The sequence below is a fragment of the Hylobates moloch genome, unplaced genomic scaffold (assembly GCF_009828535.3).
Source record: "Hylobates moloch isolate HMO894 unplaced genomic scaffold, HMol_V3 SCAFFOLD_15, whole genome shotgun sequence".
NCBI classification, from domain to species: Eukaryota; Metazoa; Chordata; class Mammalia; order Primates; family Hylobatidae; genus Hylobates; species Hylobates moloch.
In genome coordinates, this window is record NW_026652290.1 from 37,507,225 (window position 1) to 37,524,233 (window position 17,009).

Sequence of the window (17,009 nt, forward strand, 5' to 3'; positions counted from 1 at the left end):
AATACACCCAGGGCCCAGTATGGCAAAGTAAGAATTGATCTAGGTATTTGCTGCTCATCTTGGTCATCAGAACATCCTTGGGAACCTTTGATTTTGTTTCAACCTGACCTTGGGGACTACAATTCAAGATGAAAAGGTGGCAGATGTGCAGGAGTAGTTACAAGTAGGAGGACACTTCTGAGACTCCCTTGTGTCTCATTTTTAAGGCAAGAATCTCCCAAGGATTCCCAGTGTCTGCCTCCAGGGTTATTATCATGGTCAGCCAGTTTCTAGCTCTTGCCCAAGGCCCTGCAAGGACAATTTAGCTGTTAATCTGCCCAGACTTCATGCAGAGTCCAGGGTTTGGGTGAACCACAGGACTAGAGAGAAGATGCAAAAATAATAATAATAATAAATCAATGGATTGGGCTCGGTGGCTCACGCCTGTAATCCTAGCACTTTGGGAGGCCGAGGTGGGCAAATCACCTGAGGTCAGGAGGTCAATATGGTGAAACCCCATCTCTACTAAAAATACAAAAATTAGCCAGATTTGGTGGCACACCCCTGTAATCCCAGCTACTCAAAAGGCTGAAGCAGAAGAATCACTTGAACCCAGGAGGCGGAGGTTGCAATGAGCCAAAATCACACCACTACTCTCCAGCCTGGGTGACAGAGTGAGACTGCATCTCAAAAAAATAAAATAAAATAAAATAAAACAATGAAGCAGTGCTTATCCTGCGAGTCTCAGGGAAGGAGACCAGAACCAGATATCTTGATATCTTAGGAAATCAAAGTTCGTTAAAAGTACAAGCAAGGCCAGATAGGATTATGAAAGTGGCACACTGCAAGTCAGAGAAGACTAACTGGCTGGAGTGATTTAGCAGCATCTTATCTTTAGTCTTTCCAGCTTTGCTAGTAACTTTCAGGCTCTAGACTTCCTGAAGTCTTTTGTCTTATTCAGGCATCACTATGGCCTGAATATTGGTGTCTCCAAAGCTCATGTGTTGGAAACTAATACTGAATGTGATAGTATTAAGAGATGGGGCCTTTGGGAGGTGAATGAGATTGGTGCCCCTAAAAAGAGGCTTGAGGGAGTGCCCCTTCCCTTTCTGCCATGCGAGGACACAGCAACAAGGCGTCACCTAAGAAGCAGAGCACGAACCCTCACCAGACACTGAATCTACCTATACCTTTATCCTGGACTTCCCAGCACCCAGAACTGGAAGAAATAAGTTTCTGTTGTTTATAAATTACCCAATCTAAGGCATTTTGTTGCAGCAATCTGAACAAACTGATATAGGGGTATTGGGTATTGGATCCTGGGCTTAATATGTATGGTCTTGGTGCAAATTTTGGCAAGAACATAGGCTTATACACCGAAAGAGCAATAATACTTTATTTAAAATATATACAAAATTATTACTTTGAAACATATATATTACTGTCCAACATACATCATATAACACTGATTGATGTAAATTTTGGTACCTTCATTTATTCATTGTGATTTCTCTTTTGTTCAAGGCTCCTGAAGAATTATCCGAATTGCCCACCAGAGGGGAGGTGCCCACAGGCTTGGTCCCCTTGGTGGCTCGGCTGTGCTGTTGGGCACTGCTGGGGCCCTACAGCCCTGCTCCATGGAGCTGAAGGCAAATCCCCACCTTGCTGGGGAACCTGGGGACACAGAATTGATGGAACCCACCTCCATCGGTCACACATCAATTGCTCATCTTCTCCCTCTCTCTTCATCTGGGTATAAACAGGGAGGGAGGTGAGGGGGAACAAGTGTCAATTATCTTCTTAACCCTCCTCTGGGCTGAAGAGGAGGGTTAAGGGAAATTATGTTTTTCCTTTCACCCCCCTTTCTTCTCTGCCCATGTTACCACTACTGCAGGAAGAAAGCATGAGAAGGAGGAGCTGGCTCTTAATGCAGTTTAGAAAGAAATGGGAAGTGAAGCAAAAATGGGGCTTCTGTGCTCTTAGGCTGAATTTGAGTTACAGGATCCTGAGATAAATCAGACAACTGCTTTTGGGCATGGCCCATGCCTCAATCATCACTATCTCCCCCACAGTGCCTTACACCTAGTAGGCACTTAATGCATGCTCTTTGCATGGGTGAATAAATGAATGCAGGGGATCTGATGACTACAGACAGGAAACACACATTTCAGAATCAGAGTGTTTGAGAGATGAAAGGGGACATTGGAAATCATCTAGATCGGCTTCCTCATTTGGCATATGGGGAAACTGAGGCCCAGAGAAATGAGGAGAAACGAACAAGGTCACATGACTAGTTCCTGATAGAGTCAGACCTGGAATCAGATTTTCTAAATCTCTCCTTAAATTTCCCACCCTCTTCAGATCTGGAACAATAAAGAGAGCTCAGTGGGCTCCAGTGCTATGCCCTGGACTCAGGACCCACATATACCAGTGTGGGGACCCCTGGTGGTGGCCGAATAGGGCACAAGCAGAGAAGCCCCCTTTGGGCAACTTCACTTCTGGGATCTGGTCCCAGTAGGTAAACAGGATGGCAGCAGTGGATCTGAATGAGGTAGGAGGAACACAGAGACCAATGGGGACCCCGAGAATTGGGCTCGTTGGTGCTGCCCCTGCAGCGGGTCCAGCGCTGAAGTGGATTTGGTGGCTCAAAGGGCTCTGGAGCTCCAGGGTGTCCAAAGGAAATGTGTAAACTAAGCCCAGCCTGCTCACTGCTGACACTGAAAGCAGGTCACTACAGATGCTTGCTCAGCGGGTGAGCTATAGCACACTGGAAATGGATGGGAGGAAAATGAAGGGAGGCAGGGAGAGGGGTGGAGGGAAAGAGGGAAGGGCCAAGGGGCTCTCCAGTAGACAGGGAGGCCTAGTGGCCTCAGGGTGCAGGGACGCGGTGGGCCCAACAGGTGGGGGGCGCTGGGGACATACAGGAGTTCCCGGATGTGCTTCTCACTTCAGCTGGGCTGTCCAGGACCTTCTCTGGGCTTCAAGCCTCTGAGGCCTCCCATGCATCATTCCAGGGAGCTCAAAGCACAGAGGCTCACTCTGCTTCCCCATGTGATTTTGGTTTCTTTCTAGAAAAGATACTTAGGCGTGGGAAGAAATGCACATCTGATCAACATAAAGAACCTCATGTGAGTCCCCACACACCACAAACATCAATAGCTGAAGAGCTCTGGTGTCAAACAAAATGAATGAACACCCAGGAGCTCACACCTACTGGGGTTTCTCAGAGTTTCTCTTGAGCAGGTGCAGAGAGGGCTCTCAGGGCAGGTTGAAGCTCTTGTGACTGACTGGTCCTCCTGCCCCACACTCAACCAGCTTCATTCCCTGTTGCCCTCCTCCTCCCTTTCTGCCCAACTTCTGCACTCCCCAGCCCACTCCATTTTTGCCTTAATGACTTTGCAGTTCCCATCAGCCCCATATTTGGCTCTTCTGCAAAGAGAAACAAAAATAATTCATCTTGCCAAAATTTGAAATTTGGGAGCTGCAGCTCCTCTGATTACAAATGAGTACCTTTGTGCTTAAATAGCCACCACAAAGTGCAGACTATGACCAACATGCCAGGAAACAGAGCAGGACAGACCCATCCTGGGACTGGGGCTCAGCTGCCCCTTCTCTGTGGCCCCCTGATCCCCTAAACCGCAGACTGGTTTTCATTGCACACGTAGACTGTGCTCGGCTGGATTCTCCTTCGGATCCGCTCAGGCACTTTGGGGAGGATTTGGAAGGTCTGGGGCAGCAACTCTATGCAGGCCTCGCGGAATTTTTTGATTCTCCAGCAGTAGACGATGGGGTTGAAGACGGACTTGAGGTAACTGAGCCACAGGACGCAGGTGCTGGTGGCATAGAAGGAGGAACCGCAGTAAAAGCGCTGGCTGAACACAGACAGGAGGCTGTAGACGGAGTGGGGCAGCCAGCAGAGGGAGAAGCCCACGAAGAGGATCAGGATGGTGGTAAAGGCCTTGGTCTTGAAGCTCAAGTCCACGCTGACCTGTTGCTGCCGCTGCAGGCGCCGCAGGCCCGCCCTGGTGAGCTGCCTCAGGTCCAGGCTGTCCGACTGGTTGTGCACGCGCACGGCGTTCTTGCGGACCGTGTTGAGGATGCACATGTAGGCGCACAGCATGACGCCAAAGGGCGCGAAGAACACGGCCACCACCAAGGTGACCACGTAGGCGCGGTCAGCGGGGAGCTCCGTGTAGCCCAGCACGCACTGTGGGGCCCGCGCCGGCACCTCCACCAACGTCCAACCCGTGAGCGAGGGCCCCGCGATGCAGAAGGACAGCACCCAGGAGACCGCGATGATCACCTTGGCCCTGCGCGGGTTCAGCTTGTCCTGGCGCTGGACGATGATGAGGAAGCGGTCCACGCTGATGATGAGCAGGATGGCCACGCCCTCCAGGACAAAAAACCAGTAGAGCGTGGCTGAGAGGCGGCAGAAGTGGTCCCCAAAGTGCCAGCGCACGGTGATGAGGGTGACAGCGGTGAAGGGCATGCAGCAGAGGGACAGCATGATGTCAGAGAAGGCCAGGGTGGCCAGCAGCAGGTTGATGGCCGAGCGCATAGCCGGCCTCTGGTACACAATAATGCAGACCACAGTGTTGCCCAGGAACCCCACCACGGTCATCAGTAGCATCACTATGGCCAAGGAGATCCTGAGGGGTGCGGGCAACGGGGTGGACCCGGAGTCCGAGGCGTTGCTGGTGTTCAGCAGCAGGTATGGGTAAGCCTCAAGGGACGTGCTGTTGCAGGCCATGGTGGAGAGACCCTTGGAGCTGGGACAGAAATGGCCGGGAGGGCTCCCCTCAGCGCTTCGGTGGCTGCCATTCTTTGTCTGCTGGCTGCATCTTCCTGGATGTCTGTGGACCTCTGGGGCACTGGAATGGTCTTGGGGAGAAATGTCCGTCTCTGTGAGCACTAGCTGGGATTTGCGATTCATGGATCACATCCTAAGCATCTCTGCGGAGAGCGACTGTGTGCACAGCTTCGTGCTTGGACACTCTGTAGTGGACGGCAAGCAAAAGTACAAAAGAGAAGGGAGTTAGAGTTTCCAAACGCATTGAAGAAAGCAGGCGTTTAAGCTTTATAGGTGTTTCTAAACAAGTTTATTTATCACTTGGGACAAAGCTTGGTATTCACAAATATTGTCTGAGTCTTGTCAAGCAGCCCAGAAAAACCTAATCAGCTCTCCTCTGAGGAAACTGAGGAAGTAAACTTTGTAGTTAGGGTTTAAGTAATAGCTTGAGTTTTCAGCAACCTGTCGGAACGAAGCCTTGGTCTAGCCAACTAACGTTAGAATCCTGCTCCACAAGGAAAGGTTTTGCTTGTTTCATTCTCTGCTGTCTCCCAGTACCGACAACAGTGCCTGGCATGCAGTAAGTGTCCAATGGATACTTGTTGAGTAGATGAGTAAGTGATAGTTGATGCTGCTGCTATAATATTTGTTTAGCTTTAAAAAAACCCACTTCATCGAGAAATGACTGACATGTCAAAAGCTGTACGAATTTACCTCTCAATATACCAGAAACCCATCACCACCAAGGCCAAAAACATATCCAACTCCCCCTGCCAAAGCTCCCTCCTGCCACTTTTCTAGTATTATCATTTTGTTTTGGTGGTAAGAACACTTCACCTAAGATCTCCCCTCTCAGCAAATTTTAAGTATACATTTTTAAGTTTTAATTTTTTAAAAGAATTGTAAGTCTGTTTGTTTAACTTTATTTGATGAGTGTAAATTCACATGGAGTTATAATAAGAAATACTATGGTGAAATTCTGTGTGCCCTTCACCCAGTTTTCCCTAATGGTAACATCTTGGGTAACTGTGGGGCTGCTACACTATTACTTCTGGAAACACAGATTGGGAGAAGGGAACTTTCCCCAAAGGTAAGGCCTTTTAAAATACAATGTTAGCTGGGTGCAGTGGCTCATGCCTATAATCCCAGCACTTTGAGAGGCAGAGACAGGAGGATTGCTTGTGGCCAGGAGTTTAAGACCTGCCTGGGCAACATAGAGAGATCCCATCTCTACAAAAAAAAAAAAAAAATGAGCCAGACTTGCATCTATAATCCCTGCTACTCAGGAGGCCGAGGCAGGAGGATTGCTTGAGCACAGAAGTTCGAGGCTGTAGTGAGCTAAGAAGGTGTCACTGTACTCCAGCCTGGGTAACAGAGTGAGACCCAGTCTCTTAAAAAAAAAAAAAAGTAAATGAAATGAGCTTTTATTCCTTACATTCTCGATACACTTGCTTTCACTTTCAAAAAGATAAATATAATGTTAATTTTAATTTTGTCTCACTGACGTGGCAAGAGCGTGTTCAGTAGCTCAGGTCTGAAGTCACATCGCCTGGGCTGGGGGAAATCCAGCCTGCACCATTTATCCACCCTGGATATCTGGCTGTTGGATGCGCCTCTTCTTGTAAGAAACTTCTCTTTTCTAAATTCCTTGTGGTCGTTGTTACAGATAACTCACACTGAGAGGAATGTGGGCAATGTAAGAAGCCAGGAGGCCTCAGACCAGGCTTAGAGGACCTGCGAGTGGCAATGTCTTGGTGATGCTATACCTCAGTTTAGACCCAACCAATCCTTGGTCTTCCTTCCCAAACACACCCAGAATGGGTTCATCTCTCAGTGGTGGGCACTGGTATCCAAACTTTTTCTGAGCTATAAAAATCAGAAACCTGGTGTGTTAATTTATAAGTGGGAATTATCTCTCATTCAGACCAAAATTATGACCCTTCTTTATCTCAATTTTATGATCTGTGAAATGGAGGTAATTACATATCTATCCCCAGAGTTGGTAAATGTAATGTGCAATGTGTGGTAAAAGAAGGGCATTAATAAATTAACTCCATCTCCCTCACTGTTTCAAGTTTAGGGGTTTCTGTCTCTTGGATTAAATTGCAAATTTGTTGATGGCAGGAACCATGACATGCATGTAGGAAGCCCTAATGGATTAAGCTCCTCTTGGAGCACAGAATAAGGGATCACTGAGAAAAAACACGCTATCATGCATCCATGTGCCTGTCAATCTTAGCTGATAGTGAATCCTTCATCTGCACTCTTCTCTATGCTATAAACTTAGATTTTCCCCACAATGATAATTACAGAGAGTGATTTCATGCTTAACTAAAGGAACAAATAGTGCAAGGTATTTTGCAAGGTATTTTTTTTTTAATGTGTATGTCTTGTGGTTGAATCTGATTAAAATTATTTTGGCTTCTGGACAACAACCTGTCTCAGATATTTTAATTTAGCATTTTGGTCACAGTCCTGTTGTTAATATCTGAATCAACAGTGCTTTTATTACAAGGGACTAGGGCACTAAGATCTAAGTAAAAGGTAACAAGTGAACAAGAAATATTCTGCTGGTGTTCTTGGAGTAACAGCACTCACCATCTCCAGCGGTTTTCACGGTGAGAAATGGGTGCCGCAATATGAATTTAAAGCTGCGAAAGAAGAGAGCTGGGAACCGAACCGTTTCAAAGTATTTGTTTTAGTTCCTTTCCAAATGATCTCACCCTGGAACTGGGAGGCTGTGCAAGTGTCAGGAGGTAAATCTTCATCTCTAACTCAAGTGTGATTAATCAACTAAGGAAAGTGTGACCAGGCTGTGTGCTGCTGTGCGCCATGGTGTGGCTAGCTGTGCACTGGCAGAGGCTTCAGTGAGCTGTGTCCACGCAAAAGACAGAAGGCGCTTTCAGCAAAGCGGACACGTGGCCACCCATGCATTGTGTTTACTGCAAGGTTTTCTAAAGCCTTCCCTCAGCATCCTCACGCCTGGCAAGAAGGCAGGGAAATTATGAAAGGGAAGCTCAGATACAGTCACGACAAGCTCCAGTTCAGCAAAATAGTGACCAGTGGAGCCGAGACTGGAAGCTGAGACTCCAAGGGAAAGATGGTTCCGTGGTGAGGACGGTGGCTTGGGGAGGATGACTTCAAGTCTGTGACACTGACAAGCATGGGGAAAAGAAAAACCATCCTCCCACCCCCAAGCTACACCAGTCGAGGTACAGACAAATTTCAAACAAAATCCCACTCTGTTCTCCTTTCCCGGTAGGTGAAGAGTGGGCTTCTAAAAACTGACCTTCAGCTGGACGCGGTGGCTCACGCCTGTAATCCCAACATGTTGGGAGGCCGAGGCAGGCGGATCACGAGGTCAGGAGATCGAAACCCTGTCTCTACTAAAAATACAAAAAATTAGCCAGCGGTGGTGGCGGCCGCCTGTAGTCCCAGGTACTCGAGAGGCTGAGGCAGAATGGCGTGAACCTGGGAGGCGGAGCTTGCAGTGAGCCGAGATTGCGCCACTGCACTCCAGCCTGGGCGACGGAGCGAGACTCTGTCTCAAAAAAAAATAAAAAAAAAAAAAATTAACTTACTGAGGATGAGGGAAAGAACCTTTGTCTCTGCTCTCCAAATAGGACAACTCTATGTGCGACCACGAGGGGGCGCGCTGGGGCAGCCTCAGGAGGCTGGGAAGTATCAGTGTCTGGCCTGCCAAAGCCTTTCTTCCTCCCTCCCTCCCTTCCTGCCTGCCTCCCTTCCTTCCTTCCTTTTTTCTTCCTTCCTTCTCTCTGTTTTCCTTCCTTCTTTTTCTCTCTCATTTCTTTCATCTTTCTCTGTTCTCTTTCCCTTTTTCTTTTGCCAACTTTAAAAGTCTTTTTATTATGTTAAATTTCAAACATGCAAAAATAGATAACATAGTATAGCAAAGCACCACTTGGCTAAGCTTTTGAGCTGTGTTCCCTCCATTTCCTTCCATTTAAGCTGGCACTTCCTGGTCCCCATACACCTCCCGTCCAGGCTTTTGTTTCCAGTACGGTGGGGAGATTCTGCCAGGTTTTCTTGGGGAGAGGAGGACAGGCTGTGAGTGGCCTCGTGAGACAGACATGAGAGGGGAAAATGAGGCCCAGGAGAGCTTTGAGGCACCGGGGGACACAGCGGAGATCCCTGCAGCAGCGCCAGGGCAGCTCTCCAGGACTCCACCGTCCTCCTAAGGCCTGGTCAAGTGGGGATTCGAGTGGCCTTCTGCTCGCAAACTTGCGTTTCAGTTAGCAACTCTCATCTTCGGCTGGGAATATGTTTGGCTTTAAGTAGTCAGGAAGGAGAAGGTAAGAAATATCTGTCTCCCTTTCCCATCCTCAAGATCAGGCGTGAAGACCATCCGCCGGACCCTGATTGCAGCGGGGAGGGATAATGCCTGGCGAGGGGACAAAGGCGGGCAGAACCAGAGAGACCTGCTGAGGCACAGTCGGGGCGGCCGCATGGCAGGGAGCCGAGGAGCAGCGGCGATTGCCACGTGGAGGAAGTAGACTTCCTGGCGACCGGACGGTGAGCCCCGCGCGACCTTCAGCAAGAGCGCATGCCTCTCCTTCCTCCCAGCGCTGAAACAGAACGGTCGAAAGGCACTGCGTGGCGACGGCAGAATGGGTTATTGTGTCTGAGGTCCCGTCCCGTCCAGAAAGCCTACAGCATCACTGTTAGGTGCTCAGGAAAACGACGGAATCTTCCCCACCTTCAAATCCCACGTGCTATCGTATCCTCCCCAGCAACTCCACTCGCCCCCTGTGACACTGCCCCTGTCCCTCCAGCAAAAGCTGCCCTGGGCTCGTCCTTGTTCCCACGTGGCTTCGTCTGTCGGAGCATCCATTCCTATTGGCCCCTTCCCCAGCTCTGCGTCGAAAGGTGTTGTGTGCATCCCGATGCCTCTGCACCTGGACCCTGCGGGATCGAGGCTGCGCCCAGGTGCGTTCCGGGGGTGGGGCTGCCAACCCCTGATCCGCGAAGGAAACGCTCATATGCTCAGTGGGAGTAGGCGGTTCTTTTGGAACTGTTTTTCACAAACATGAAGAAAAAAGTCAGGTACACACTACACACAGGTACATCTACATTTTAATTATCAGATTTGGAATTATGTATATATGCATTTACATATATATGTACATCTGATAGAATTTGCTTTCTCTCTGCTGGTTCTATTTCAGTCAAATGGTGGGAGATTTGTTGGGCTCTTTCTCCATAGTCTTTAATATTGCTGCAGGTAAAACCAATTGGTTTTGTGATATTGGATTTTTAATCCCTGCTCCAGAAGAACATATTGGTTCAAAAATGCCAAATCTAAGAAATGAAGTCAATTTTGGCAGATGGGGAAGCTAGGAACAGCCCTTTGCTGTGGAAACAGCTTGACTCTGTCATTACCTTCAACCTTGTCACCTGTCTTTTTGACACAAACTCTCAAACAGATGGTATATTTCAATTTCAATAACTTTATTGGCGGTGAAAAAATATGCAAGAGCTGCCAAAAGTAATACATCAAGTAGCTGTGTTTAGAAACAGGTGTCGTGCCACGTGTCTTAACTTCAAAGAAAAGTGAGCTGAAAGGAAACAGATTTTTTATTCCTCGACTTGAACAAGGTTATTGGGGAGAAATTTTCAAATAGAACACACCTGGGAAGTCTTTTAGTGAGGCAAATCTTCGTTGCCTATTCTTCTTAGTAATGGCTAACGTTTCTCGTGTGCTGATAGCACGCCAGGCTAAGCCCCTTACATAGCTCAGTGGTCATGAAGCTCGGCCCCTGCGTCTTCAGCGTCCGCATCACCTAGGAACTTGAGAAAGGAAAATTCTCAGGGCCACTCCAGACCTACTAAATTAAAAACGCTGGGACGCCAGGGGGCGCAAACTGCATTTTAATAAGCCATCCAGGGTAAATATTCTCAGTTGTAGGAACTACTGACATGGTTTCTCTCAATTAACCCTCACATTGACTCCTCTTTACAGATGAAGAACTGGATGCACAGTTATTTACCTAGAAAGTATAGTAGTAGGGTCCTGCATTAGAACCAGACGGCCTGACTCCAGGACCCATGCCTTAACCCCTAGGCTATGCAAAGAGAGGCCACTCAGATAATGATGTAACTAGCAGTTCCTATCAGACTTTTATATCAGAAATGAGTCAGCATTGGGAGCCACAGCAAGGATGTCTTTCAGCAGGAAAGGTAAGATGTGAAGGCCGTGGGTGCAGGTCCTGTGTGTGGGACTGTCACAGGGCTACGGGTATCTTGGCAGGCACTCAGGACATAGGCTGCCCTCGGGCCTGGAGGACCGTGTGTGCATCTGATGCAGGAGCTTTTGCAGATGCTTCTCAAGCAAATGTGGATGAGACCCATTTGTCTCCTCAAGTTTAAAATCTGCTGGCTGTCGAGAATGTAGGATTTAACAGCCAGACCCACGGGAGATGTAGGGTGGCTGTGAGGATTCAGACACTATCTCATCTCTTTGTTCAATCCTTGGTGCTTCCCCACCCTTCTAAAGTCAAGACTCGTATAGAAAATGTTATTTGTAGGGCACACTACAGTGACCGACTGCAGGCCTGTGCTGCTGCTGGCAGGGCTAAGAGGTTACTGCCTCAGACACCCCAGCAACCCATTCAGAGCTCCAGAGCCTTGCACACCAGCTGGTGGCTGGGAGACTCTAATCTTAGAGTCCAGCTTGAAGATTTCAGGCCTCTACATATCCCCACAAATCTAATGATGACTGAATTGTTGCTCTGACAAAAGAAACAGTAATAGGCAGTATTAGAATAAGACTTTAAATATACAAAGTGCTTCTAAAATGTGCTTTTACTTCTTTCTCACAGCCACTGGGATGATACATGACTATTCCCATTTACAGATGGGGAAACTCCATCAATGCAATGAGATGATTTGCTTAAGCAGATACAAATGGAAGAATGGAAAATCGAGTCATATCTTCTCTTTTACTCTTCAACTCTTCCCTCCTTCCCTCTGTCCTGGGTAAGCCCCATGTTAGTGGTACCCACTCAGTGTATGTGAGGGTTTCATTGTGTGGACAAATTTATTTCTACAGATTCAGATAGATTATGACTCAGACTGACTGCCTATGCTTGCTCTGGATATGAGAAAGAACAATTGATTATTTAAGAACTTCTGAAAAGTTCAAAATAACCCACAGGATGGCCATAAAATACTCATTTTTAAGTATCTTTGTGCTACCACCTTTCTTTAGAGCAGGGGTTCTTAACCCCTGGGACCACAGACCAGTACCTTTCCCTGGCCTGTTAGGAACCAGGCCACACAGGAGGAGGAGAGTGGAGGGTGAGCGAAGCATCATCTGTATTTACAGTTGCTCTGCATCACTCACATTGCCACCTGAGCACCCCCTCTGGTCAGATCAGCAGCATTGTTCGATTCTCATAGGAGTGGAACCCTATTGTGAACTGTGCACGTGAGGGATCTAGGTTGCGCACTCCTTATGTGAATCTAATGCCTGATGATCTAATGCCTGATGATCTGCTGAGATGGAACAGTTTCATCCCAAAACCATCCGCTCCTGGTCCTGTGGAAAAATTGTCTCCCGAGAAACGGATCCCTGGTGCCAAAAGGTTGGGGACCACTGCTTTAGAGGAGGCCAAAGCATATAATTAACTTGGGGTCACCAGCTTCCAAATTAATCCTTGAGAATTTTGTTTGTGCATTTTACTATTAAAAGCCAACTTATTCACTTCCTTTCTTAACTAATTTAGAGGTGTTGCATCTAAGGTAGGGTTTTAAAAGTCCCTGAACCATGTAGGAAGATTTTGCTAGAGGCACAAAGCATATGGCGCTTGTTTAAAAATGGAGCTTTATATTTTAACAGAATCTGAGACAATTAGCAATTTTTCAAGATGCTAAAAAAAATACCTGCCAATGTTGTGTTTCTCCAGGTAGAGCATGTGACATCTCAAGTAGCCTATACCCAGGGGCTCCCGGGACAGGTGCGGCTTACACAGGAGAAAAACCCAGTACTGACACATCAAATTTCACAGGGCTGCTTTATAAAACCTGTTTCCTTCTCCAAAATTACATCTGCAGGGCCCTCTACTACACTTTGACCTGGCTTTCTCAAAAACTAATTTTAAACTTATTTGTGCATTTTTTTCTGACATTTTATGCCCTAATTCTAAACAAACAAACAAAACCCCTAAGCCTGGTAAAAATATACTTTTTCATTTTAATGTAAAGAAAACAGACACGGCTTACATACTTTAGTAAAATTATTTTTGATACTTGAATTTTTTTTTTTTTTTTTTTTGAGACAGAGTCTCGCTCTTGTCGCCCAGGCTGGAGTGCAGTAGCGCGATCTCGGCTCACTGCAACCTTCACCTCCCAGGTTCAGGCTATTCTGCTGCCTCAGCCTCATGAGTAGCTGGGATTACAGGAGCCCGCCACCACGCCCGGCTAATTTTTGTCCTTTTAGTAGAGATGGGGTTTCACCATGTTGGCCAGGCTGGTCTTGAACTCCTTACCTCAGGGGATCCGCCCGGCTCAGCCTCCCAAAGGCTGGGATTACAGGCGTGAGCCACTGCACCCGGCTGATATTTGAATGTTTTTAACAGCTTCACTGAGATCTAGTTTATGTATCATGACATTAGCTCACTGCACATGGACAATTAAATGATTTTTAGCCAATTTAAAATGTTGCACAACTATCACCACAATCTGCTTTGAGGACATTTTCATCACCTCCAAAAAGATCCTTCATGTTTGTTTGCGGTCAACTGATTGTACTTTTTATAATTGCTCCAATTTATTTTTGAAAAAAGGATTCTTAATATAACCCAAGAACTAGACAATTCCGGGTTTTTTTGTTTTGTTTTGTTTTTCGTTTGTTTTTTTTGTGAGACAGAATCTAGCTCTGTTGCCCAGGCTCAAGTGCAGTGGCGAGATCTAGGCTCACTGCAACTTCCACCTCGTGGGTTCAAGCGATTCTTGTGCCTTAGCCTCCTGAGTAGCTGGGATTACAGGTGCCCGCCACCATGCCTAGCTACTTTTTGTATTTTTAGTAGAGACTGGGTTTCACCATGTTGGCCAGGCTGGTCTTCAACTCCTGATCTCAGGTGATCCGCCTGCCTTGGCCTCCCAAATTGCTGGGATTGAAGGAGTGAGCCACAGCCTCCAGCCATAACTTGATGATTCTAATTGACAGCCGGGTAACTCTAGCAGCACCTCTGCCCTTCCTGCCGAGGCCCATGACATGTGGAGGAGCAAGGTTAGAACATCATTTAAATCACTGAGTCCTTGTGCCCTGTCCCATGTTAATATCCATGATCTGAATTAGGAAGTATTAGTGGGGCAGGAGGTGGGACAAGCTAAACTTATTTACCCATGTAAAGTCACCAAAGTACCAACCAAGATAAAGTCATGATGAACCAATGAAATACAGGAGGAAAGAGGGCCTCCATAATAAAGTCCTAGTCAAGGCTTGGAATCAAAAGACCGAAATTATAGTCCTGGTTCTGCCTTATAGCCTGGGAAAAATTCCCAACTGTTCAGTTTCTTCTTTTGTAAAATGGCATGAGGGTACCTACCTCACAGAGTTGTTGTGAAGATTCAATATGTAAAAAAGCACGCTGCATATCACAAAACACTAGACGGGGTAGGGAAGGGTCTTGTGCTTTCTCTGGTGGTTGTTTTTGGGGTGGGGTTGGGGAGGACAAAGTCTCGCTCTGTCGCCCAGGCTGGAATGCAGTGCTGTGATCTCGGCTCACTACCACCTCCGCCTCCCAAGTTCAAGGGATTCTTGCGTCTCAGCCTCCTGAGTAGCTGGGACTACAGGCGCGCATCACCACAGCCAGCTAATTTTTGTATTTTTAGTAGAGATGGGGTTCTTGCCGTGTTGGCCAGGCTGGTCTCGAACTCCTGACCTCAAGTGATCCACCTGCCTCAGCCTCCCAAAGTGCTGGGATTACAGGCATAAGCCACCATGCTCGGCCTGGGAAGGGTCTTTATTGGGACAGTTGGTAAGTTCTGTCCCAAGCACACAGCATGCCAGCTTTTGGGGGCTGTCTGAACCAACTGTGGGTATGTGGGTCCCCTGGGGTGGAGTCCTGAGTTCTTCTTGAACGTTTTGCTTCATAATAAAGTCAACTTTAAATATTTTAAAAGTATGGTGTTTAATGCTTTGTACAACTTTTTATGATCTCATTACCTGAGCTGTTTCACTCCCATGAGGTCACACAGCATTGCATAGTGAGCCTGAAGCTTGTCACCTGGGTTATCCTTTTGAAATTTCTCCAAGCTGGACTTTTGCCATTCTTCTCTAACAGCAGGTTAGAGCCCTCCAGCTGGCAGAAAGCACATATCCAGAATCCCAAGGAGTGCCAGACCCTTCCTTCCCCAGTACGGTCAGCAGACTTAGCACACTATGCCATTTTCCTTTTCTGTCACGTCAAAAAAAAAACGAAAAAAAAAAAAACTTGGATGTAAAATCCTCCTAACTTTCTAAGACACTGGACAAGAAATTAACGTATTAATTTGTTCAGTTAATATTTCCTGAGTAGCGTTACCATGGGGCAGGCATGAGAGAGTCAATGGTGAGCTCTGCCTTTTAGAGCTTTATACTCTGATTCGCTTTTCTCCAGATGTGCTCTGCAGATAGCTGCATAAAGATGACACAGGCTGCTCATTGAGAGGGCAGATTCTGGGGCCCCATGGCAGACTCACTGGATTAAAATCCCTGGTTAAGGGGCCAGGACTCTGGTCTCAGAGGACTCTTAGAGCCCCAACCTTTGAGACTGGCAGAGGATGGTAACAGCATAGAGAAGTGAAAGAGGCCGATCTCTGCTGCCTTGTGATGCAAAGAGAATTTATCATCTACAATTAAGAATTGTGGGCCAGGCACCATGGCTCACACCTGTAATCCCAGAACTTTGGGAGGCCGAGGTGGGAGGATTGCTTAAGGCCAGGAGTTGAAGACCAGCCTGGGCAACACAGTGAGAGAAAAAAATAATAAATAAATAAATAAATAAATAAATAAATAAATAAATAAATAAATAAATAAAAGAATCGTGTCAGACTCCTGATGAAATGAGAAGCTGTAAAAATTAGCCGGGCGTGGTGGTGGGCACCTGTAGTCCCAGCTACTCGGAGAGGCTGAGGCAGGAGAATGGCGTGAACCCGGGAGGCGGAGCTTGCAGTGAGCCGAGATGGTGCCACTGCACTCCAGCCTGGGTGACAGAGCAAGACTCCGTCTCAAAAAAAAAAAAAAAATTGTGTCTTATACGGTTGTGCTGGGTGGTTGGCGGGGGTGTCATATGAACCTGCCTGCACTGAGATCTATGTGCCTAGTTCTACTTCCCACTCCATCGCTTTTTTTTAATAATTGTTTTTGGAGCAGCTTTAGGTTCACAGCAAGATGGAGAGAAAGTACAGAGATTTCCCATCCACCCACTGCCCCACATATACACAGCCTCCTCCATTATCAACATCTCCCACCGGAGTGGTCCATTTGTTACAGCCATGAACCTGCACTGACACATCATAATCACCCTTGGTTCACTCTTGGTGTTTTATGTTCTATAAGTTTTGACAAATGTATAATTTCCAGCGTTGTAGTGTCACAGAGAATAGTTTTACTGTCTTTAACCACCCCCATGCTCTGCCTGTTCATCCCCCGCTACTCCTCAATCCTTGGCACCTAACTGATCTATTCCTGTCTTCATAGATTTGCCTTGTCCAGAATGTCATATATAGTCAGCCCTGTAACCCTGAGCTCCACAACTGTGGATTCAACCAACTTCAGATTGAAAATATTAGGAAAAAAAATGCATCTGTACTGAATATGTTTGGGTATTTTTTTCCTTGTCATTATTAGTCCCTAAACAATACAGTACAGCAACTATTTACATAGCATTTACATTATATTAGGTATTATAAATAATCTAGAGATGATTTAAAGTATATGGGAGGATGTGTTTAGGTTATATGCAAATACTATGCCATTTTATATCACAGAATTGAGCATCCAAAGATTTTGGCATCTGAAGGAATTTCTGGAACCAATCCACCATGGATATTGAGGAAAAGACTGTAGTTGGAATCATATTTTATGTAGCCTTTCAGACTGGCTTCTTTCACTTAGTAATACGCATTTAAGTTTCCTCCATGTCTTTTCATGACTTGATATCACTGAATAATATTCCATTGTCTAGAGGGACCACAATTTATTTATCCATTCACCTACTGAAGGGTAGTGTTATGG

The 17,009-nt window shown here is 46.7% G+C and overlaps 1 protein-coding gene across 1 annotated transcript in view; it reads right to left on the minus strand.

The window, feature by feature from the left end:
- Positions 1 to 3,445: 3,445 nt before the first annotated feature.
- GPR45 (G protein-coupled receptor 45) overlaps positions 3,446 to 17,009 on the minus strand; it is an 81,213-nt gene continuing 67,649 nt past the window's right edge. Inside the window, exon 2 of the mRNA XM_032176973.2 lies at positions 3,446 to 4,974. Within this exon, the coding sequence (XP_032032864.1) occupies positions 3,611 to 4,912 (1,302 nt within the window). The 5' untranslated portion in view covers positions 4,913 to 4,974 and the 3' untranslated portion in view covers positions 3,446 to 3,610. The remainder of the gene's footprint in view (positions 4,975 to 17,009) is intronic.